Consider the following 24731-nt stretch of genomic DNA (forward strand, 5'->3'; position numbering starts at 1 on the left):
TTGCAATTGCGTTGAGTAATGGAATGCATCTTGACTTTCATGTTTGGTTCTTTCTCTTGGGACATAGACTTTGGGAACCCTGAGATGACATGTCAGAAGTTTGACCCCCCTGAAGCATCCCTGCTGACCAGAGCCTGTGGAGAGACCTCATAGGATGTCTAAGGAGCTGCAGCTATTCCTGCCCTCAGCTACTGGAGTTTTCCAGGCCCAGGTGCCAGACATTTAAGTGAATGAGTCATCAAGTGATTCCAGCTTCCAGCCTTTGAGCCTCAGCGGCTGATTCTGAGTGGAGCAGAGCTGGCCTGTCCTCAGGGAGCCCAGACTCAACTGCAAATCTCTTGAGTGAAAATACTGTGTCTTCAGAGAGTCAAACCTCACTTCTCAGGGGCACAGCTCTCAGATATAGGGGGACAGTATCAGTCACTGAAGAAGGACTGAAGTAAGAGAAACAAAACAGGCCAAATAAATTTATATATATATATATATATATATATATATATATATATATATATATATAAACACTGAATTTAAACACTGCTTATTTTCATAGCAGTTTTCTGTAATGCCTAAGTCTTATCAACAAGAAATGGGTTGTCACTGGTTAACCTTAGTTAGCACCAAGTATGATGTGACATCTTGTGTAACCCTCATTCTTATAAACATGTCTGACAGTTTATTGTCTAACTCACGATTGACAATGAGGATTGACGTATCAATTGTGGCATTAAAATTGAATCAGTATTAAAAATCTGATTTAATATTATTCATAGTATTATAGTTTAAGTGTTCCTTACTTAGGCCCTGGTGATCAAAGCTCTCAAGTGAAAAAAACAATGGGTCCTTTTTCATACATAATGTTTGAATTTCACATCCTATTAAATACATTGGGTGTATGTATGGTCCACCATAAGGATTGAGAGGAAAAAGAAATTTTCTATTTTTCCCTCTTTTCCTCTGAAAAACACCATTCCCATCTCAGTAGAAAGTCCAAGATCTGGAGGTTCTTGTAGCCCCAGGAGGCAGCCACTTGGGGGACAGGGTCACACTCGGTCACTTCGGTACAATGAAAGCAAAAACAACGCTTCTGACCACTTTCGGCTTTTGTCCCAGGCACACATGTTATAAATAATAAATCACCCATTGATCAACCTTTATTGCCAAGGAGATGGGCTGGCTTTAGGTCACTTCACAGTTCAGATAAAACCTCATCTATCTATCTATCTATCTATCATCTATCTATCTCATATATCATCATCTATATCTATCATCTATCTATCTATCTATCTATCTTCTATCTACCGTCTATCTATCATCTATCTACCATCACCATCTGTCATCTGTCTCTCTCCTTACTTCTTACTTCCGTGTGTGTACGTGTGCGCGTGTATGAAAAGGATAAAAGAATCAACTTGAGTAACTGTGAACACTTTTAATTGACTTTCCCCTAGCTCTAACTCTGATTCCAGAGGCTTCTGGCTGAATTTGCTCATGTCAGCCTGGTGCAATGTGCTCTTAAAAAAATCACAGGCAGCAGAGACCTCCTTGGTCTTCAAGGGTTGTAAATGTTGGGCTTGCACAGACTCAAAGTCACAGAGGGAATATAAAGCTCCTGCTAGGACAAGGACTTTTTGACATGCATTAACTTCCCCCTGTACAACTCAAGCCAGAGAATGAGTCCTACTGCTTACTATTGGAAAAGTTAAACCAGCTATTTGGTTATGGACAAATCATGTCTGTACCATATCTCTGCCTTGATGAACTTTACTATTTCATTCTATGACAGTAATGAAGTGGATACACTGTCCTCAAAGCTACATATTTATATCTCTCTTAGGGGCTGGAGCATTCCTGGGAGGGGACCCAGAAATGTGTATTCCTATAGTAAACAGGGTGAGAAGGGCCAACTTGTAACTGTAGGACAATTCATATGAAAATGTCTGTCTACCACGCCGCTCTAGAAATGAGCTTCTCATTTGCACAAATATGCATGAAATATGCAAGAAATCGTTTGGTTGTTGCTAAATTTGGAGAAAGAACCATGAAGTTTAGATTTTGAGCTGAATTAAACTACGTAGAGTGAAGGGGAGAAAGTTTTAAAGGAAGATGGCAGCCAATTTCTTTTGTTATTTAATGTTTTATTTTTTCAAGAACAGTTAACATTTACTAGGCACCTATTGGCCTCAGTCACTTGCATCTATAGAGCAAAGCTAATTTACCCACAGCCCCTGTTCTTTTGAATGGTTAGCCTTACTTCCTAGCTCTGTTAACAACTATTCTACCATTAGCTTCAAGTTCAATTTTAATAATCTAATCCATAATTGTCTACTGCTCCCTGCCACATGAACAAAAAAGTTTGGGGGGGCATAAGGTGAGCAGTTTACATTTTCTGTGGCTATTTCAAGTAATTGGCTCCAAAGTGAAATTATTGAGTTGGCCATGGTTTATCATGTTCTGAGGGCATGAAACATGGAAGGCGATGGGCCCTTAGAAAGGGTTGGTATCCAAGAATGTGTGAAAATCCTATAACTACCTCCACTGGCCTAACATCCTGAGTCACTAGATGGTCAGAAGTATAGAGAGAGTACAAAAGGAACAGCTGATGTACATTCAAACTGAAAACCAAAAACAAAGTTTGTACAAGATGAACAGCAAATGAAATAGCTTCTATCCAAATAAAATCTCACACAGGTCATTTTTATACATACGTGGACACACACCCACACACGCACAGACACACGAGCAAGAATGTGTGTTTTGTCAGATAGGTCCTTGGAAATAGACATTCTTAGCAAATATGATGACAGATCAATTGTAATTTATTTTCTTTTAACACTGTATCATCATAAAGAAAACTGGTATAAATGAAAAAATCTATTTCAAATATCTACATCTAAAATTTTAGGCAGTGAAAAAGCACTTTGTTGACAAGGAGTGTGGAATGATGGATGTTAATTGTCAGAAACTGCTGAATGCCTTGCTTAGTTGCCACAAACAAACTCACATATCAGAACAAACAATACTGCTAAATATTCCTTTTTTTCCCATTTTTTTCTGTTAAAACATACTGCGAGAAAGAAAAGAAAAACTGGAAATCCATACATCTTTCAAAAGTTTGAAATTGAAGCAATATTTAGAACCATAGATGAGGAAACGCCGCAGCATTGGTGTAATATACACAATGCGCTTTTCTTCTTTAATCTGTAATGTACATCAAATACTTTACAACAATGCATTAACAAAGGGCAAGAAACATCTTGCTGTACAGAGGAACCCCAGTGCAACTTGAAGCCTAGAATCACAACAGATGAAGAGTAAACAAAGCGTGAGAAGCCGTCCCTCTGAAGTGTGTGAACCACGTGCCTCTGTGCTTACAACCATCACCCCGACCGCCTTCTGTGCTGCCTTCAACCACATTCAGTGGAAAGCACTTTTTAGACTCTCCAACCCGCACTAGAAATGTGTTGTACAAGGTCAGATTGAGGATCACTTTCTATTGACTTTCAAGTTAACGTTCGATTCATTTAGCTTTCTAAAATAGCTCTTAAAGTTTCCTTACTGGTTATCCCAGCCTTCCTATGGAACAGGCTTTAACAAACTAAATTTGCAGGGGAAAAGAAAAATAGCAATGTCTGTGGTCTGCATGCACATGCACTGTTCCCGGTGCTGCCTGCCTCACACCCAGGAGTCGGGGGACGCGGGGTAGTGACTCGTTTCATAGTTCAGTTCACTGTAGGGACGGGCAGCGGAGTAGAAGTCGACGTAGTTGCCCGTGGACTTGAGTCCCAGGTGCATGTACTCGCTGGCCGGAGGGCGGTGGTGGACCTGGTCCTCGAAGAAGGACTCGTCGTAGTTTCTCGTGGAATTCGGAAATGGCTGGTAGGTCTCGTAGTCTTTTCTGCTGGGCTCCTGTGGGACTGGCTGTGCTGAAACCTGCCCAGAAAAGAAGATGCACCTGGGTTAGCGCATTTGCCCTTGACCCGTCCTCCCCCGCCGCCGATGCGCTCAACCCTCTCTCAAAGTTAAGGCTCCGAACGTCCTCCACGCGGTCACCAGTATCGAACTTCTCCTGATTGACTTTCCTTTTTCAAGTTGGTTCCTGAGTCCATACGCTATCATTCTAGGAAATCTTTTTTTTTTTTTAATTATTATTATGGTAAAGTATACATAACATAAAATGGGCCATTTTAATCATTTTGTATATAATTCAGTGGCATTAAGTACATTCGTCGCCTGTGCCACCGTCACCACTACCCGTTTTCATAACTTTTTCATCATCGCAAACAAAAACTCTGTATCCATTAAGCTTAAGTCCCCATCCCACCCTCTTTTCGCAGCTTGTGGCAACCGCCATTCTATTTTCCATCTCTATGAATTTCACTAGTCTAGGTACCTCATAGAAGTGGAATAATAGAATATTGGTCCTTTTGGGTCTGCCTTCTTCCACTTAACATAATGTCCTCAAGGTTTATCCATGTTGTAGCATGTGACAGAATTTCCTTCCTTTTTAAGGCTAAATAATATTCCACTGTATGGAGAGACCACATTTGTTTATCCATTTATCCACTGATGGACACTTGTATTATTTCCACCCTTTGACTATTGTGAATAACGCTGCTGTGAACATGGTGCACCAGTATCTGTTTGAGTCCCTGCTTTCCATTTTTGAGGGGTGTGTACCAAGAAGTGGAATTGTTGGATCTGATAGTAATTCTATGTTTAACTTTTTGAGAAATTGCCAAAACTGCCATGACAGGTGAACCACTTAGTAGTTAACCTTTTTCAAATTAAAGAGGTATACACTAGACACTACAGAACACAAGTAATTTATATTCATCTTTCCTGCATTTTTTCCATCACACCTGCGTGCTGTAATCCCAGACAAAGAGAAAGTGAAGATGTACAAGGTCTAATGGTCACTTGGGCGTCCTCCTGCCAGCTCGGAGGGCTGTGATCAATACCTCTCTGGAGGGTGGAGGCTTCCCGGTAATAGGGCCATTCCATCACACCTGCCTAAGTGACCAGGTACCACAGCCTTAGAAGGATACAGAGAAGCATGTAAGAAGAAGAGGGAATACACTTCAAATACTCTATGCTCTGGAGAACCAAAACATTTCCTAACTTGGTTCAATTAAGAATTGATGGGGTTTCCCTGGTGGCGCAGTGGTTGAGAGTCCGCCTGCCGATACAGGGGACACGGGTTCGGGCCCCGGTCCGGGAGGATCCCACATGCTGTGGAGCGGCTGGGCCCGTGAGCCATGGCTGCTGAGCCTGCGCATCCGGAGCCTGTGCTCGGCAACAGGAGAGGCCACAGCAGTGAGAGGCCGCGTACCGCAAAAAAAAAAAAAAAAAAAAAAAGAATTGATGGGACTCGAGAATAATGTGGGGTTATGAAGACTTTGGTTAGGGGAGAGGGGTCTTCAGACTTGTCCAATGTCTCCCAGCCTACCTCAGTGCTCCCTGTTTCCATTCCTGTCCTCTGCAGGTTACTGTCTGATGTAGGGGGCCTTTAGGGGCTAAAGGGACCACAGGATTCTTCAGGAAATGTGAAGTCTAGTTAGTTAGTTAGTTCCTTCCGCTTGGCTTTAAGGACAGTAAAACAGAGAGTGTTCATAGGCTGATAATTAGCATTTATATGTCGGGGCCTAGCTATCGCCTTCCCACTGCCTATGCAGTCCCTTCCTAAGCATCACGCTCCCAAAGTGAGGATACCCCCAAGGCATGGGGGAAGGACCATCCCCACAGTCACTACATAATGGCATCCACAAAGCTCCTCGAGTGTAATGATTGTGCAGGAAGTCTGAGGGAACTCCTAAAAAAGCACAGTTTGATCACCTGCCAGTGGACTCGGTAATTCCCTACTAATTTAACTAAGGTTCAGCATGGAAACATCCTCTAGAAATTGGTCTTAGTTAATAGATAACGATTTGTAATTAGCACGTTGTGTGTGAATGAATGCTTCTAATGGCCTGCCCGTAATTCTTCTGTCAAGTAAGCGAAACTCCCTCTTTTATATGTAATTGATTTACACTAGTAATCGACCTGCTCTTCAAAGGAGTGGTGAACTTCATCACAGCTGCCATCCAGGAGGCCTCACACTTCTAGATAGTGGTGGCTGAATGAATGAGGTTTCTGTCTACCTGTGAAAGTCCTCCGAGCGTAAATGTGTGTTAGTCTAAGAGCCTGGGCATGAGGGGTACATTTGGAACTTCAACATCTGCAATTAAACATTGCTAAGACCACGTGTACCTGATCACCGGGATAGGCTAAGGTGCTCTTTGCTGGTCTCTGAAGAGCTGAGTGCTATGTGGAACTTCTCCACTCCATCCCGGTGCTGCTACCCAATTGTGGAGCATACAAAGAATTGGAGTTGGGAGGTTTGGAAAAATTACACCGGGAGGCAACTAGAATTTACTGATTCTATTTCAGTGGGCACTATATTCAACATTTAACAAATTCCTCTTTGTTTACTCTTGTATATGAATGTATGTATGCATGCATATATGGATGCATGTTTATGTCTGTGTATATCTATCCATCCATCCATTTATCCATCTATCATCTACCTATTTATCTATCTAATCTATCTCCTTCTCTCCCTCCACCCTTCCTCTCTCTCTCAGTTTCTCCCTCCCTCCCTCCCTCTCTCCCTCTCTCCCTCCCTTCCTTCCTTCCTTCCTTCCCATCCATCCATTTATCCAGCCAATTCCCAATTTATAGATGAAGAAACTAAAGGTCAGAGAAGATAAGAAACTTGTGCAGGATGCCATGGCTCGTGGTGGGGTGAGGCTGGGATGTGAATGCACGTCTGGCTGACTCCAAAGTCCATGTTCTCTCCGAGACAGGAGCACAGTCTCAGTTGCGCCAAGGTGGCTCCACCTCGGGGGGTGGGCAGCCTCACTGAGTTGACTCCAGACCCTGTGATGAGAAGGGAGGCCATGGACAAAGGAAACCAAGATGAGGCCTGACGTCTCTGTGCTGGTCTCAGTAACCAGGGGAGGGGCAGTGCTAGAGCTTGGGAGGTCTTCAGGGGAAGCTACTTACGAGGCTCGTGGCCCTCCTCCACAGTGGCTACTTCTTTCTTTTTTTTCTTTTCTGGCACAGCCTGTTTCAAATTTCTTACTGCTGCTATGTTCTCTCTGGCTGGTGGACATTTTTGGGTTGAGCACAAGCTTATTTTAGTCTCATATCAGGAGTTACCTTCTTCAGTTCGTTTGTATTGTTCAAAAGGTCCCATATCAACCCCTTCTCAGGTTGAGTTCTGCAGTTCGGAGACTTTGTGTGAACGAGCCACCCAGAACAGCTGATGGTGGTACAGCTGTGTTTGAAGGGATTAAATTTGCTCCCTGGCCCAGTGGCATGGATGTCGGCTGGTAAGATGCATTCACCGCAGAGGTATGTTGGCTGTGTTTTGTCATTTACTTTAAGAGATGATTTGACAGTGTTCAAGATTAGGCAGGTGAAATGCTCCCCAATACCAGCCTCCCCCATAGAGGAGCTAAAATAAATGCATTTTTTTTTTAACATCACACAGTGTGGACAAGCCAGACTTCTGTAAAGGAGGTGGAATGATGCTCCTATCCCACAGTGGTGTATTCTGAATCTGAGTCTCTTGTGGTCCAGAGGAGCCCTGGCACATCCGAGGAGCCTGAGGCTGTTGTCTTCTCCGCTTAAGGCAGCATCCTCTCTGGGAAGGGCAGGTGCCACCAGCTGGTTCACGTGGCCATCACTGGGGTCCACGCTCTCGGCGCTCCGTCCTGTGGCTTCTGCTCCCACAAAGTCATCCTTGCTGAAAGCTTTCCTCAGCAGCAGAATGTTTAGTGTAAATTATGAAGGACAGTGCTCCTTCTCACCTCCCACCCCTGTAGCACGCTGATGGAAGACTTCTTTGTATTCCTCACTGAGTTCGCCCACAAATTGAACGTATTCCTAACACAAGGGAAAGAGCCGCCCACTACAGACCTTCAAAGTCTACTGCACAGTGAAAGCTGAAGACTCAGGGTGTTATTATTATACAATGAATGAGGCCATGGTGAAGATCAGTGCTTCTCAAAGTGTGGTCCCAAGACCAGGAGCATCAGCATCGCCTGGGAACTACTTAGGGGTACAAATTATTGGGCTCCATCCCAGACCTACTGAATCAGAACATCTGGGGTTGGGGCCCAGTAATCTGTGTTTAACAGTCTTCCAGGGGATACTGGCTCACCCTCAAATTTGAGAACCAGTGGTATACAGGAGGGCACATGGGGCAAGCGGACAGAAGAACCAGGCTGCAGTCTTTGCCTCTTCCTGGCTTCTTCCGGTGACTGGGGGCCGAACACTTACCCTCCTTGAATCCCAATTTCCTCAGCTCTGGGGATAATTTTACTTGCCTGCCCACCTGGCAGCCAGACTGAGGAACTCAAGATGCCATTTTTATTGTTGTCAGTAATAATTTGAAAACCAGTCAGCAAAACACCAAAACCCTTTGTTTCTAGTTTATGAACGAAAATCCTATTGCCAGCGGGATACGGTTAAATAGGCTATTTTTCTTTATAAGTATGGGACGGACTGGTAGAAGCTCAGCAGGGTTTTTGAAGGATTTGAGCACTTAGCTCTTAAAATAATATCTGTGACCCTAAACATAAAACCAAGGATCACAAATCTTATTTCACACTAATGGTTGTTTCTTCTAGGAGTCCTTATGCTCGGAATTCACTGATTCGAAACTGGAGTGGCAGGTAGTCACGTGGGGTGTGCCACAGCTGCGAAGCTGCCTGGCTGCTTCTCTGCTGAGTCAGGGGAAGCCTGCCTCCCAGCTCCGGCCCCAGCCCCTCCCTTGCTTGGCCACGCATCCAGGGCTGTTGCGTTATTTTCAGATCTCATTGTCTTTTGCCTCGTCCCAGAGATCCCCCTGAAACTAGTTTCCCTCGGTGAATCACTTCTTCTCTAAGATGAATCCCTGTCCAGACTCCTCTGCAAAGCTCATGAGGCCCAGCTTTGACACCGAAACTGAATGGACCCCAGCACATCCCTCCCAGTTAAAATTTTCAAGCTGGCCATTTACTAGCTATGAGGTTGTGAAGTGGCTTTTGGCCCAGAAATGTTCCAAAAACAAAAGCCATCTGTGATAACCAACCATGCTCACATAGGCAGAAAATCCACATCATGGATGCTGTTTACAAGGTCATCTCCAAAAGCACCCATCTGGAAGAGGAGCAAATGGCCAACTTTTTTGAATGGTTAGTATGGTCTTCCTTTACCGAATTCCCAAGAGGGAAGGCTGTAAGTAAAGTCAAAGTGTATTCTGATAACAGAGTCCAAAACAAATAAAAGCTTTATTATTTTCTCAAGTCACTGGAGTGTCATAATGATTTTCTTGGAAATTTTTTTTAGATAAAAAACAACTCTCTTTGGTGGACATTTCAAAAATGTTGCTTGATATTAGAATGGAGTTAACAGTCCAGTTGCCCCCTTCCCTCGGCTGGACCAGCTCAGCGAATAATGATGGCACTGAGCTATGGCCACAGGACTCAGCTCTGCTGGGGGCTGGCCTGCAACATCTCCCCTGTGCTGACAAGTGGCTCAGAGCTTGCTCTCCATGCAGACTGAGTTTCAGTACATCCACCTGAGACACCGTAGCCCTGATGTTTCACACCGAGGTTGAGTCGAGTACATTCTAGGGCCTCCTGGGCAAAAGACTGCATAAAATAGGCTGTGCTCACTCTCTCGGGGCAGGGATGCCATCTTAGTGCGTTAATTCCAGTTTTCTTAAATGCTCAGAATAGACTTGGGTGAAAAGAGTGTGCCTCTCAGAACCCTTGTGGACGGCCCTCTAAATCTAGATGGCAAGCAGTCTGTTGGAATGTACTGCAGCCACACTGTGCGACGCCAAGGACCCCTGGGCCACACCAGGGTGTTTCTTCATTGCCAACAATAGTGGGATTCCCTGGAGATAAAGGCTGATGTAGAACAGGCTGATTCTGGTGATGAGCTTCTCTTGACCTATAGAAGCTGAAGACTGATCTTATGCTCTTGGATGCAAAACCAGGGTCCTATCACAACCTGACAAATATCTTTAAGAGCTGGAGACCACTGACTCACTGTACCTGATAGTTGCTGAAAGAAAAAGCATTGATTTCCATAAACAGAGTTGGCATCTCCATTTTCCTTTATGTTTGGGTAGGCATGTTGATCTGCAAATAGTTGGGGGCCACCCCTGGTGACCTGTTGTCTAGAGCTCATGTCCCTCTTCATTTATTCACTGACTTCTTTGCTTTTAGCAAAGACCAGAACTGTGTCCTCCTCCTTCTTCCCTTAGAAATGGCCTTGCACCAGACATTCTACCTGCTGGAAGGGAGTCCCTTTCCTCTTCAAAGATGCTGCCCTGCTGGGTGGTGAGAACTGATCAAAACCACACATTTCCCTTCCATGTTTACTTTCATCTGGTTACTGTGATCAAGCAAACAGCTTTCAGGTTTATCTTTTCAGTACTATTTTCATGACACATGGCAGGAATCTAGAGCATCAGCAGAAGCCAGTTCTGGAAATGATTACCAGTAGCCAAGGGTTATAAAGAATGTCAGTCTTTCTGTGATGACCACCACGGGGAAGGAAAAGTATGAGGTGATTCATCAATAAAGGAGCAGAGGCAGTGCCTTCTTGCTTTTATAATTCCCCTTAGAACCAGAGAGAAAACGAGACTTCAACGAATATTTGCTAAATAAAACACATGCAAAAACACAGATGGATTCTTTAAGTATCTACCAGCCAGGGTTCCTCAAATTTCAACATCCACATGAATCACCTAGACACCTTGATAAAATGCAACTCTGATGCAGAAGACCCTGAACGGGTTAGGGTTAGGGTTAGGGGCCAGAGAAGCATCTCTTCTGTGTTTCTAACAACCTCCCAGGTGATGCTGCTGTTGCTGGTTCCCCCACTAGCCTGAGCGGCGAGGCATAACACCATGCCTTCTATTCAGTTGTTTACATTGAACTTGATGTGTCTATTTTACTGGTAACTGTCATGTATAATGAGTGCTTTCTTCCGAATAAGAATTGGCTGGGTTACAGGAGCTACTTAATCCATGTCTAGTAATGAGACAATTTGTCTAGTAACCAGCATCTTACACTTGCCGTAACTAAGACCTGATGCAGCCAAAAAAACCAAAGATTGCTTGCAAATCTGAGGCTGTTCTGACGACTGCCACCACCCACGTGTATGCCGTGTCCCACGTGAGTGGAGAGCAACAGGGACCATTATTTTCTTTTTCCATTTATTATGCTTGTTAAATGGAAACTAACTTATTTTTTACACTTCCAAGATATTTCACAGGAGCCAAAGGGAGAAATGAACACCAACGTGCTACCTCTCTTTTACCTGGTTATGTTTGATGTCTTCAGCGGGCGCACCATATGAATTCCTATACAAAGTTGAAATCCCAGTACTTTGAGCTGAAAGCAAAAGAGAAACAAAAGTATTAGCACAGAACGCCAGACTTCAAATGAGGAATGATGGTTATCGAGGCCAGTTTTGCCCTGACAAAGCTTGGTGTCCCATGGATCATTCCAGATGGAAGAAATGCGGTAGCCCTGAACACTTCATTTTACATACAGACATTAAGAAAGAAGAAGAGTTATTCTATAAAATCCCCATTGCACGTCAGCCTCTTGCAATAACATTCAGCTTGCAGACAGGGTCAAGGCAGGTGCGTCAAACAGATGGTCATCTTGCCAGTTCTATGGCCTTGTTTTCTGGTGAAAACTGGCAGATAATAAAAGCGTGTCACCTGCACTGAAGCATGCAGGAGTCTGGATCGGCCGCTTAGTTTTTAGCTGGGGAATGACGAGAATGAAATTTCTAATTTGAGCTCACAGACGTGCTTGATCATCTCTGAGACAGTTCATTTCTCAACGGCCTGAAGGGTGGGCAGGAAGCACCACCCGCCTTTGCCCTGCGCATCTGGGCGGCTGCGGCTTCGGAGTCCTGTTCAACACAGGGACGGAAGACTCCCACCCTGTCTTGTGACCAGCCTGTGTTCTAGACAAAAGGAAGAAAGGTCTGCTCTGGTTGCCAGCAGCTTCCAAAGTCCTGGGCAAGATGCCCACTTGCCTGCCTCCTCACCTGGGGCCCTTGAGGCTGCTGTGACAGGCCTAGAGGAAGGGCCCAGGGCAAGACTCCCCTCATAGCTGTTAAAAGGTCCTGGTTTAAGAAAGCTCTGGAGAACATTGTCTGTCGAGTGTCAGCGGGTATCTAAAACACTCTAGATATCAAGAAAAAATTATCTTTTGCTTCCAGTATCTATGGGATCATGAAATAGGATGACACACCATCTATTCTCTCAGAGATACAGGCCACCAAGTCAGTATAATCTATCATTCCACCCATGTTTATTACTAAAAGCACATAATAGCTGTGCAATAAAACTCCTCTTGGGAAATTCTGCTTAGAATGTGAGAGCTGAGAGCCCACTGCCCATTTTAAAGACCACTCTGAGAGACTCTCTGGTTGAACGCCCATCACTCCTGTCTCTGCATCACTGCGGAAACTGCCATCCCTCGCCTGGACCACCGCTACAGCATCCTTCTCAACGGCCCGGCTTCCACTCTGCCCAGCCTGCTCCTCCATCCACCCTGTTCCCATCACCTGAGCGATCATCACGTTAGACAGGCCGGATTATGTCACTCAGTTCCCTGCCCACTGTGATTATGGTAAAAGCTGAGCTCCCATTATGGTCTTCGAGGCTCTGTGTGATCTGGTCCCAGCCTGACGTCCTGCAGAATGTCCTGCTCTTCTTCCCACAGTTCAGGGAGCTGTGCTGGCCCTCCTTCCTGGCTTGAGCATCCAAATTTATTTTGCATCAGGGATGTTGGACTTCCTGATGCTTCTCCCTGGAACTTGCTTGCCCCAGACTCTGGACTATCTCTCCTTGTTGATATTCGGGCTTCAGCTCAAACATCTCCTCCTTGACCATGTTAGTTCAAGTTACCCTGCCCACCTAGGGCCCTCTATCTCATTACCCCATTTATTTCCACCATCACACTCAACGCCAAGTGCTATTACCTTGTTAGTGAGTTTGTTTCATGTTTACCTTGTGTATTACCTCCCTTCACCTAGGAGATGAGAGGCTCCATGAGGACAGAGATCCGTCTGTCCCGCCACCTTTGTAGGCTGCCCCAGCATCTGGGACAGTGCCTGGCCTTAAGGGATGCTCACAGAGTGAGTGCTTTTTTTTTGCTGAGTGAATGAATGAATGACTAAACCTTAGAAAAATATGCCTTCAGAGCTATAACCTGCTGATGGAAAATGTTACTCCAAGGATAAGGTGAATTTTTTTGTCTATTACTCAGAATAAAATGCATTTTTTTTGGTAGACTGTGCATTTTTATAGCCTTGGCCTCCCTCCCTGTTGTGCTTGTGGCTTCCGAGCTGAAGATGTTTCTACTGGAAGTTCTTTCCTCCTGATCTTTGGCGCACTTCACCTGTTTACAGGAGACTGTGTAGCTGGGATTGAACTTGTGGCCTTTCTGGATACATGAAGCACACGTCTTCACAGGCGCTCTGCCATGTATGTGTCTGAGCAAAGAGTCAACTCGCAGGGAAATGTCTTTCTTTTTTTTTTTTTTATAGGCCCCAATTTCCAACGATATCAATAGACTGAAGATTAGAGCAGCTTTAAAAGGCATAAGAGAGATACTGACAGAAACAGAATCGACCACTGGATGTTAAGGGATTTGGGAAGCTCAGGTGGGAGGGCAAAATCCCCTGGTGAATTTTAAAGTCAGGCTGTGTAGCTGCTGGGATCACACAGCCCTCCTCTGATGTGCGCTTTTGAGCACGTAATGCTCCTAGGGAATCATGACCACGAGAAATAGCTATAACAGTGCTGCATGCCTGAATGAACAGCTGCCTTTGGCTTTCTGAGGGCTCCTCAGAGGCAGAGAGACACTAAGGAGAGAAGACATTTTAAGAGACGTCTAAGCTAGGAATTGAATACAGAGAAGGCGGGTGGAGGGGAAGCCTGGAATATAAACCCAGATGGATCTGCATTTCTGAGAGTTCAGGAGAGGAGATGATCACCCAGGCAAGGAACTGCTTTTCCCTTTAAAGCTTTTGCATGTTGCGTTTTGAGGGTGACGTTTCCCATGGTTTTCCCACGGCAAAGGGAATGTTTCCTGTGGGGGAAATGATATAAGACAACGCCTGATGCCTTAGAAACAAGGAAGACAGCCGTTTTTCAGATGTTTTCTCAATACACTGAACTTTAAATGCCCCCTGGATTTATTGGTGAATGAGAAGAAGTACTGCTTGGGATATGGCGGTCCCAAGAAATCTATCTGCCAGTAAACGCTGGAATGATGGACACTTGCTAAAGGGAAGCAGAACAGAGGTTGGCAATTCATCACTTCCATCCCTACATGAAATGTTGACTTCCACCCGGCTTGGCTGGGGAGCTACTCATACCATCGTAGATGGGGGCAAACACACCCACCAATCTCACCACCAACATTGCCCCCACCTCCTCCATCACCATCAACATCACTGTGATGCTAACAACTAACTTTTACCCAGTACTTGTTGGCTTAAAGGGAATCTTCTTGTATAAACATATTATTCAATAATGACCTCATGTTCTTCTAGGCTTGCTACATGATTGATAGTGTAGTTTTGAATTGCATTTTTAAGTTAGAGCAAAGCGTCTAAGCCTCTAAATAAGTTTGAAAAGTTACGTATATCTCAATGCTGCAGTTGTCAAGATCCCTGCCATTTTCTAGGAAGATTAAACATCTAGAAACATATTAGATTTTATTTTTTATTGTCTGACGTGTGCAGAGCAGGATCACGTACCACTGGAACTATTTCAACACAAACACACCACAATGAAAAACATTTTGAATGATTCTACCGGCCAAGAGAGTTAAAGAGAGAAGATCAACTTAAATAATAACAGTGCAGTCGATTTCACAGTTATTCTTGTAATTATAGTCTCACTTTGTTATCCCTGCCTGCTGGTGATGTGGCTACCTAGGGCGATGATAATCGAAAAACAGAGGGGTCAGGTGAATTTCGTGTCACCACTGCTCTGGAGTAATCAGTACAAATTAGATTCTCCACTGAATATCTCGACTCTCGGGACTTGGCATTCAGATTCATGAGCTTCTTTGTTCATGCTCATCTACAACAGGGGACAACACTTATGGGCAAAAAAGAACCAGAGAACGAGAATCAGAAGGTATGTCCTATGTTGGACTTCCCTGGTGGTTCAATGCTTAAGACTCTGCACTTCCAGTGCAGGGGGTACGGGTTCAATCCCTGGTCGGGGAACCAAGCTCCCACATGCTGCAGGGCACAGCCAAAAAAAAAAGAAGATATGTCCTACGCCATGCGTTCAGTTCTCCATTCAGGGGACGTTTCAGGCGTGAGGGTGAGGCGCTCCCTGGCGGAGTGTGTACGTGGAGGCAGAGTGCTGAGCTGGGCTGGGTACCACGAGCATCTGTTTATGAGGCTTTCCTTTCTGCAGCCAGGGAGAGTTACCATGGAAACCACGGCCTCTGGGGTAAATACAGTTACCACAAGAAAAATTTATCTTAGACGTCCTGGGTCCAAAAGACATATCAATAAATCATCCAATTTATCTATTCTGTTTCCCTGCAGGTCTACACCTAAATAATATCAGGGAGACTTACCACACGCTTTTAAGATTCTTCTGAATAAGAGGGTCTCAGTGTCTGTTTAGGATTGCACCCTTGTACTGCAGTTTTATGAATGCCCTAATCTGACCCTGTTCTGTTGAAGTCCCTATGGTCTGTTTTCAGGAGGGGCCCATCTCCACACCCCTGTGGCAAAGAAGGGTGCGGAATCGCTGGTTAGACATCCTGATGGTTGTGGCAGCTCTGCTTTCAAGGCATGACCCCCGCCGCCCTGCCCCCCATCAATAACGCCAAATCGTGCTCCTGGACGAGGAGCAAACCGGGGCAGGAGGGAGGTGTGGGGGGAGCCTGGAGGGGACGATGAATGTGGACATCAAGCCCCACCCCAAGGAGAGTGGTACAGAGTAAGAGGAGAGTTGAGCCAAGGCTGGCCACGAGGCAGGCTGGCCCAGGCGCGCTGGGGGACAATGGCACCAATTTTGGCCTCCACAGAGTCCCCGCTGATAAGCCAATGGGTGCGATTGGGGGAGTGAAGAATGAAGGGCATGAAAGGTCAATGACTCCCTAGGGAAACTGAGGCCAGTGGTTCTGATGAATCTTCCTGGGAGTTTGTCATGGCCAGAGAGTGGTTTCATGTCAGGAGGGGAAAACGCCCACAGCAGTTCTGTGGGTTTCCCTGAAATGGTCTCTTCCTCTGCTTCTCTCCCGTCCCCTCCCCTTCCCTCCCTTCCTTTTCTTATCCTCTTTCTCTTCCCAATGCTCATGGGCAAAGCTTGGCCCACCATCTTGGGTTATGCCAATGAAGAAGAAATCTATGGTGACCTCGTCCTCTAATTTGAGAAAATATCACGAACTGGGCAAGTGAGAAGGAAAGGGGTAGGGAAAGAAAGACAGAGGAAAAAATTTGCGCAGAGAGCATTTTCTCTTAGCTATTCCAGAAATAATGTGCTCCGTTTTTTAACCTCCAGCTTCATCTCCTCATGGCCAATCCCCGGGAATCTTCGCTATCAAGCTCTCAAGTCCTGCCGAGCTGCCAAGCACAGCTGAAGCCTGATGTCCCAGCCCTCTGCCCTGTCCCAAGTCCTGTCACGAACTCTGCAGAGGAACCATGCACAGCCAAGCTCACCTGTCATGGTGTCTTTCCTGGAAGTGTGTTCTCCTTTAGTTCCGTGGTAAGTGGCGTTGCTGCCAGTGGACTCATAGTCTGTTTTTCTTTCTTTGAGGCTGATCATTTCCCGAGGTGAAGCTGGGGCACTTGCTACATAAAGAAATTGGAAGGATGACTTTCTGTGTCTCATTCCACAGCACGTATAGCTTTTCACACAAACAAGTAAAGTCATAAATGCACCTGGCTCAACACAGGTCAGTATGTGTACGTGGACCTGTCGATTTTTATTTTTGTTCTTTTGGTTCTTGTCTTTCCCCCTTCATTTTTATTTTTGTTCTTTTGGTTCTTGTCTTTCCCCCTTCCCTTACTCCATGTCACTTGGTGCTTTAGAGTTAAGGGGACACGCAACTCAGAGGCAGGGAATTAAGGACTATATCCTGAGAGCATCTTCCCTACAGAGACATCTTCGTGGGGATGTGACCTGCTCAAGGACAGTTTCAAGAATGAGATCCATCTTGGTTGCTTTTTCTTTCTTGTTTCTTTTCCTTTTTTTCCCCCTCCCTCCTTTCTTTTCTTCTTCCTTCCTTCCTTTGAAAAAATTAGATGTGTTTCAGGGGAGCGATTACTGATACTGAAGAATCCCTGATTAAATCAGATGTGCTTTTACTTAAACATGTTCCATGCAGAAACGGCCCTAAAGGAAGGCAGAGGATTATGTGGGGGACCAGTAGAGCCCCACCCACCGAGGTCTTCTCCATCAGCCTGGAGGCTGGGCTGGGGGTGTGGCGTGAGAGCACCTGTCTCCTGATGGGGGTCCTTGCTTCATCTCAAACGCCCCTAACAATCTCACACACACACCTTGAGCCCCAGTCACTCGCTGCCTGTCGGACCTGGGGACTGAGCCCTGTCAACCGTTTGTGTCTTCATGTCTTCAGTGATGGGCTGTGATTAGAGGATTCCCTTAGGAATTCCACGATTCTTTAACAAACTGGGCCCAGAACAGAGGAAAACCTGAACTTGGACTTAAGGAAGCAAACAAAAAGAGGTTTAGTTTCTTTAAAGATCAGATGGATTGAGAGCAAGTAAGCCACCCTGCCAGTGCAGAGATGTGCTGGGAGAAGTGGAGGTTAAGTGTGTGTGCTGGTGCTAAGGCAGCTACCGTGTGCCCATCCTATGGGCTGACCTCACGTTGGTCTCCATGCTCCTCAATGAGGCCACTCGCATCCCAAGCTTAGTCAATTGCATCTCACCCATTCTGAGTGCAGCCGTGCTACTCTTCAGTCCCAGAGCCTTCCCCAGCTTCCATGCCCGAGGGCAGTGCTTCCTAAGCTTGTTTAACCTTAAGACTCACCTGAGAACCTGGGGATCACAAAACCCGACCCTGGACCTTGTGAATCTGAATTTTCAGTTGGGCCTAGGAATCCAAATTTAGCAAGCATGCCTGGTGAATCTCTGGGGAACTCCGAGTTTTAGGATAAAGCTCATTTTCCTTCACTAGTGTCCAAGCTCCTCCCCAGTCAAACCTCAGTTTACCCTTCAGCTGTTCGTTCACACCCTCTGCAGGGTCCTCCAGCTCCAGCCCCCTGGGCCTGCTTGTTGCCTATCTGAGTCACTTGATTCATTTCACCAAACTTAGTATCTTCTATGTGTAAAGCCCGTGCTAGACACGGGGGACAAAAACACGAGTCACAGCACACTTTCTGAAGTTGAAGAGCTCTTCATCGGTGAGGAAGTGGAACCAGAAGACGGCTCAGTGGGTGTCTTAGCCAAGCGCTGGGAAGGTAACAAAGGGGGCCTTTGCCCATCCTTTCCTGAAAGGCCCCTACCCAACTCTCAGACCTGTCAAATAAAATCAAGGCTCACTGCTGAGATCTTGAAACCCTCAGAGATTTCTAATCCTAGCTGCCCATCAGAATTAGTTACCTAGAATACTTAAAAATATATTGATGCTTGAACATGCCCCCCAGCCAGTTGCACCAGAATCTCTGGATGTAAATCCAATGGGAAGGCAGAGAAGAAACCTGCAATTCTTCCACGTAACTCAACTGGGCTCTGGGTCCAGTTCCTGCGTGTTCTCAGAACACAGGCTGCTGCGTCTCACTCACCCCCTCCACCTCTGCCCCATCTCCTCTCTTCTCTCTCCATCTTCCTCTCTGGGGAGAGTCCCCTCCTGCCCTTGCTCCTAGATCTTCTGCATAAAGATTGGCCTTCTATGAGTCACTGCCAGGCAATCGTGAGGCGACAATATTTTGGAGCCTCTTGACCAAAGATTTTAAAATGAGAATCCTATATTGCACAGATGGTGGGGTTTACTAAACTATGTCAAGTATGTAATTATCTCCTGAGACCTCACACACCGTGGTCCGAGTCTCCAGTAAACCAGGAGAATACTCCTGGAAAAATCACATCATGCCAACAAGTGTTTATTAGGTGTCTTCGAAGTGCCTTGCCTGGGTACCACCAGGCAGTGCCCCACCTGCATGCCTGGGATGCTGACATCCTGTAGGGTGCTGCTTCTCTTTCTGGGCACCTTCCAATCTATTATATTATTCCACCTTCCTGACACTGATTGGTTCTTCATAATTAGAGCTCTTAAAGACACTGTCCTTTAGCTTCCAAGACTCACTGCTCTTTATCTTCTTAAGAACTATGAAAATAGCATGTGTAAAAGGCCACCTCCATGCTTCTGAGGCAGGTGGAAGTTCCTCTAGTTACACGGGGCTTCCTAATTCTCGTTCAGCGTGGGGCTAAACATTAGAAATGATAATACCGCACTAAAAATATAAGTTCACGGGGCTGGGAGAGGGTAATCTATTTCAGTCAAATATTCCCCATTCAACTCTGATTCTCCCCATCGTTATGACAGTAAAGTATGGTGTAAAGTTTCATGACAAATATCCTCAAGGGCAGAGGGACCACCCTGCTGGGGAGACTCAGTTCCAGAAAATATAGTTTCCTCAACAGCAGGAGGGCAGTGAAGAGCAAGGAGAAACTTTTCTTAAATAAAAGTCTCTATCTGTGCGTGTGTGTGTTCGCCCATATAAAATTATTTATTACACATTGAATAAAACAACAATAAAATCTATATCACTTATATACTAAACAGTGTGCTCATATTTTGCCTTTAATTATGTCTTTAATCCTTGGCATTACATAACGTGGCTGAAAAAGGGTGTAAAAATAAGGTATCTTTACAAGGAGATAAGAAAAGTTAGTTCCAAATTTAATAAGAATGAGACAAGGGGGGAGGAGCAGTATAGCAGTAGGGGATTAGGAAGTATAAACTATTACGTATAAAATAAGCTACAGGGATATACTGTGCAGCACAGGGAACACAGCTGATATTGTACAGTAACTGTAAATGGAGTATAACCTTTAAAAATTGCGAATCATATTGTACACCTCTAATTTACATAATATTGTACATCAACTATACTTTGATAAAAAATTAAAAAGAAAGAATGAAATAAAATTAGAAAAAATTAAATTGAATGATTTAAAAGTTAAAGTTGATTGTAATATGAATATATGAAATGATTTATCTGCTGGTTTACAGGTAATAATAAAAAGCAAATCAGGTATGGAACAGTAACGAAAGCCTCAATGACAGTTTTCAAATGTAGGTCATTCTCAAGGAGGAAGGAGCACACCCTCTCTCCCCTACTCTGTTATCCCAAATCTAATCAATAAAATGCAACCTAAACTATCTTAAGTGGGTAAAACGTCCATGGAAAACCCTGATTTGCAAACACTTGGCGGGATTATATATTCCTATTCCTCCCTGAATGCAGGCCCAGGACGTGCATTTCATGCCTGTGACACCTGTTAGAGGTTTTTAGAAACCTGTTAGAAAGATGTTTGTTCTGAGTCTGTGTACGTATGATACAAAGTCACCACCACTGTAAAAAGAAAACAGATTCATTTGATATTTCTAGCAAGTGTCCCAGTCGGGATGGCCCTCCTGTCTGTGGGGTCAGCTAAGGGGTCGGGGCAGGGAGCCTTGGATCCAAGAGAAGCAGCCACTGGCCCGGGACCCCTCTTACCTGAGCGGTTGTTGGGAGACACGCGCACAGGGGAGATGGAGGGCGTGCGGGAGGAGGAGTAGGGTCTTTGCCGATCCCTCTCGATGGTTGAAGATGAGGCTACGAAGTGATACTGTGACCATCCATCCTGCAATAGACAGCAGCTCCTATTAACTGGGGAAGCAGAGAGATGCCTCACCTCCTCACACGTGGACGTGCCAAGCACTGGAATTTGCAAAGCATTTCTCCAGTCTGTCAGGAGAGGTCTCAGATCTCTGTGCCTCCATCGTCCAGGTTAACAGAGAGGAGTGATAACTGAGACCCACCCCCTGCCCCCTCCAGACAGCCTGACTCAGGGAGGGCCTGCCCTCAGTGCTTGCTTTCCTCCCCAGATGTGAGATAAATGGGCTCTTTGCAAACCTGCTTTTGCCTGAAGATTGTATTTAAATGAAAACATGCTGTTCAGAATGAGCCTGAAACTGTCTATTTTTTGCCTGCCTGGCTCCAGCTCTGTCTGGTCCTCTTTTCAACCACCTCCAAGTTTTCCAAAGTGTTTACTCTTCTTTTCTCGGGACCAATCTGTTAGTGATCAGAATGCCAAGAAGCATCGTCCCTTCCCGTTTATCTCCCTTACATGGTTTCAATGACCTTCTCTGCCTCAAATGCCCCGTCCCCACCAGCTCAAGGCCTTCAGCATGACTGTTGCCAAGTATTCACACTCAGGTTGCTATGTTCTCTGATTTGCCCCAGGAATTATATTTTTCAACGTAGAGCATATTCAAAATGCCTCCTACCAATCAATCCGTCATTCACCTTCTAATATCTGGTTAATATAGGAAAAGCATATATACCATTTTTCATCATGAAAACCATATAACTACATTATGGATCATTTTTTGAATTTAGAAAGCATAAAGAAGAAAATAAAAATAGCCAACAACTCCACTCTCCTACTCCCCAGAGAACTTCTGTTGAGATGTCACAGTATTTCCTTTCAGTCTTTTTTCTTCTTTAATTCAAGTTTAGTTTTCTCAAAGCAAGATGTCAAAGAGTACTGACATTATCAAGGAAAAGCAGACACTTGCTGCCCTCCCAGTTACTGCTTCACAGAGGCAACCATTTTTAACTCTTTTTGTTTTTCTTTTTTGACCTTTTCAAGGGACTCAATTCTCTATAAAGAATCATTGCAAACACAAATGGACGAAAGTTAACAAAGAACAGAATTTAAACTCATTTCAATATTTGTGTCTTTCTTTATGTAATTCTCATTATTCCTGTTTTATTTGACCCATAGAATAAAGCCAACATTAGAAGTATGCTATTATAAAAGCTACTACCTAGTGCTTATTGAGTATTTACTCCATGGCAAGATTTTCTCAACAATCCCATGGGCTGGATACTATTATTAGCTCTATTTTACAGAGGAAGAATCTGAGCCTTAGAAAGTCAAACAGTAAACAAGTGAAGACTCATGTTAACCACTAAAATGTGGCATATTGAAAAGATGAAAACTCTAATTTGAAAAGATACATGCACTCCAACATTCATAGCAGCACTGTTTACAATAGCCAGGACATGGAAGCAACCTAAATGCCATTGACAGATGAATGGATAAAGAAGATGTGGTGTGTATATATATATATATACACACACACACACACATATACATACAATGGAATACTAATCAGCTATAAAAAAAAGAATGAAATAGTGCCATTTGCAGCAATATGGATGGACCTAGAGATGATTCTCATACTAAGTAAAGTAAGTCAGACAGAGAAAGACAAATATCATATGATATCACTTATATGTGGAATCTAAAACAAATGATACTAGTGAACTTATTTACAAAACAGAAACAGACTCACAGATATAGAAAACAAACTTAACGGTTACCAAAGGGGAAGGGGGGAGGGAAAAATTAGGAGTTTGGGATTAACAGACACACACTACTGTTTATAAAACAGATAACAAGGACCTACTGTAGAGCACAGGGAACTATATTCAATATCTTATAATAACCTATAAGTGAAAATAATCTGAAAAAGAATATATATATATATATATATATATATATATATATAAAACTGAATCACTTTGCTGTACACCTGAGACATTGTAAATCAACTACACTTCAATAAAAACATGTGGCATATTGATAAGTCCTTGGAAGCAAGCTGAGGGTATTGAGGAATGCAGGTGAGGAGATGCTATTTGAGGGCGTGTGGTCGGGCAAGCGCTCTGGGAACAGTTAACGTTGCGGCAGAGACCTGGCAGATGACAAGAAGCCAGACACTGAAGACACAGTTTTGGGTTTCCGAGCCAAGGGAAGAGCAGAAGTGAAGACCCTGGGGTGGGAAAGCGTTTGGCTGATGTGAGCACAGCAGAAAGTTTCTGTGACTGAAGGGGAGTGAGCAAGGGGGACCAGGAAGATAAGAAGACTTCTGAGTGTCTAGGACAGTCTGGGGAGAGTAGAACAGAAATGGGGAGACTAGTTAACGAGCTATTCCACTAGAGGGAGGGAGAGATGACCCGGGCTTGGGTGTGGGCCGGTGGTGAGCAAGGCACAGATTTTGCATCTAAGTTGGATTTGCTGATGACTCGGCTACTGGGTGTGGGAGAGAGAAATCAAGCCTGACCCTGATGCTGCTGGTGTGAACAATGGGGGGCCTGGAGATGTCACTTACTGAGACAGGGGACCACTGGAAGAGGAGTGGCTTTAGGAAGTGAGATCAGTACTGCCATCTGGGATGTGCTGGGTTAGAGATGCCTGCTGGACATGAAAGAAAAGAGAGCGAATAGAGCAGAACTTGAAACCTGGAATTTCAGGAGTGATGTCAGACTTAGAGGTAAACTTTTGCAGTTCAGTATACAGATATCATTTGAAGCTAAGAGAATGGATGGAAGCCTTGCATGTGAATGCAAATAGAGGAAAGCAGAGGACACAGGGCTGGGACACTCCAGTACTTAGAGGGCACAGAGAGCAAGGAGAAAACTCACAGGACACTGAGAACGAGCAGAGTGAGCTGGGAGCAGAACCAGAGGGTGTGATGTCAGGCAAGACCAGGAAAGAAGTGAGGAGAAGGAGACCAGTTGAATAACAAGGAGCACCAAGAACAGTCCTTTGGCCCTGGGAAGATGGAAGTCAGCATGACTGGAACAAAAGTACTTTCTTTGGTCTGGTTGGTAAATCTCTAACTCAGGTAGGCTCAAAAGAGAGAGAGAACTGATGGAGAAATGGTGAGTTTAGACAGCCTTTGGCAAAAGCTGATTATTAAGGGGAGCCCAGAAATGGGACTTCAAGAGCTAGAGTGACTAAGAGACGTTTTAATATATCACCTGGAAGAGATTGCAGCATTTCGCATGCTGATGGGAATGACTCGACATAGAGGAAGAAAAACTGGGGACGCAGGAGAGAGAGGGAAACATTTCTTAAGAAAGGAGGGGTTGATGGGATTCAGTGAGCTATGGGGTCATGGGCCATGGAATCAGGAGAGAAGACAGACAGGCTGCATAGCCACAGACGCAGCAGGGAGATGGGCTGATCTGGTGATGGGACGATGAGGATGTCCTGTTCTGTTTTCTGACATTTTCTGGAGGGGGCGTGGGGATGAGAAGTGAGGTCATGCATCCGTTGAGAGTGAGAAGGAGTTGGAGTTTAGAGGATGGAAGAGGCGAGGGGAAGGGAGGGAAGAGAAAAGAAGAGAAGTGTGAGACAGTTCTTGAGGTAGGCGGGGTGCAGGCTGACCATGGCCATGTAGCCTGGTGGCCAGGAGCTGACAGGTGACTTGAGGCTCATGGCAATGAATTCAAAAGGAGAAGACTCATCCCCACGGTGGCTTGTTTCCCTCCAGCCACATTCAGCTGCACTGGGGTAGGTGTGAGTAGATGGAATCGGATGGGGGTGGTCAGAAAAGTGACTTGGAAGGAGACAGGGAAAAGGGGATGCAAAGGGCATGTCATGGAAGCCCA

The 24731-nt window shown here is 44.9% G+C and overlaps 1 protein-coding gene across 2 annotated transcripts in view; it reads right to left on the reverse strand.

Moving 5' to 3' along the window:
- Window positions 1-2836: 2836 nt before the first annotated feature.
- The window catches only part of CTNND2 (catenin delta 2), a gene marked incomplete at its 5' end in the record, with an annotated part of 962722 nt that continues 940827 nt past the window's right edge, over window positions 2837-24731 (reverse strand). For both annotated transcript variants that reach the window (XM_081231805.1, XM_081231804.1), the window contains 4 exons: window positions 2837-3930; window positions 11359-11432; window positions 16756-16887; window positions 20781-20907. In XM_081231805.1, the coding sequence (XP_081087931.1) occupies window positions 3673-3930; window positions 11359-11432; window positions 16756-16887; window positions 20781-20907 (591 nt within the window). In that variant the 3' untranslated portion in view covers window positions 2837-3672. The remainder of the gene's footprint in view (window positions 3931-11358; window positions 11433-16755; window positions 16888-20780; window positions 20908-24731) is intronic.

The sequence above is a fragment of the Mesoplodon bidens genome (genome assembly GCF_964165515.1).
Source record: "Mesoplodon bidens genome assembly, chromosome: 4".
In the NCBI taxonomy this organism is placed as follows: Eukaryota; Metazoa; Chordata; class Mammalia; order Artiodactyla; family Ziphiidae; genus Mesoplodon; species Mesoplodon bidens.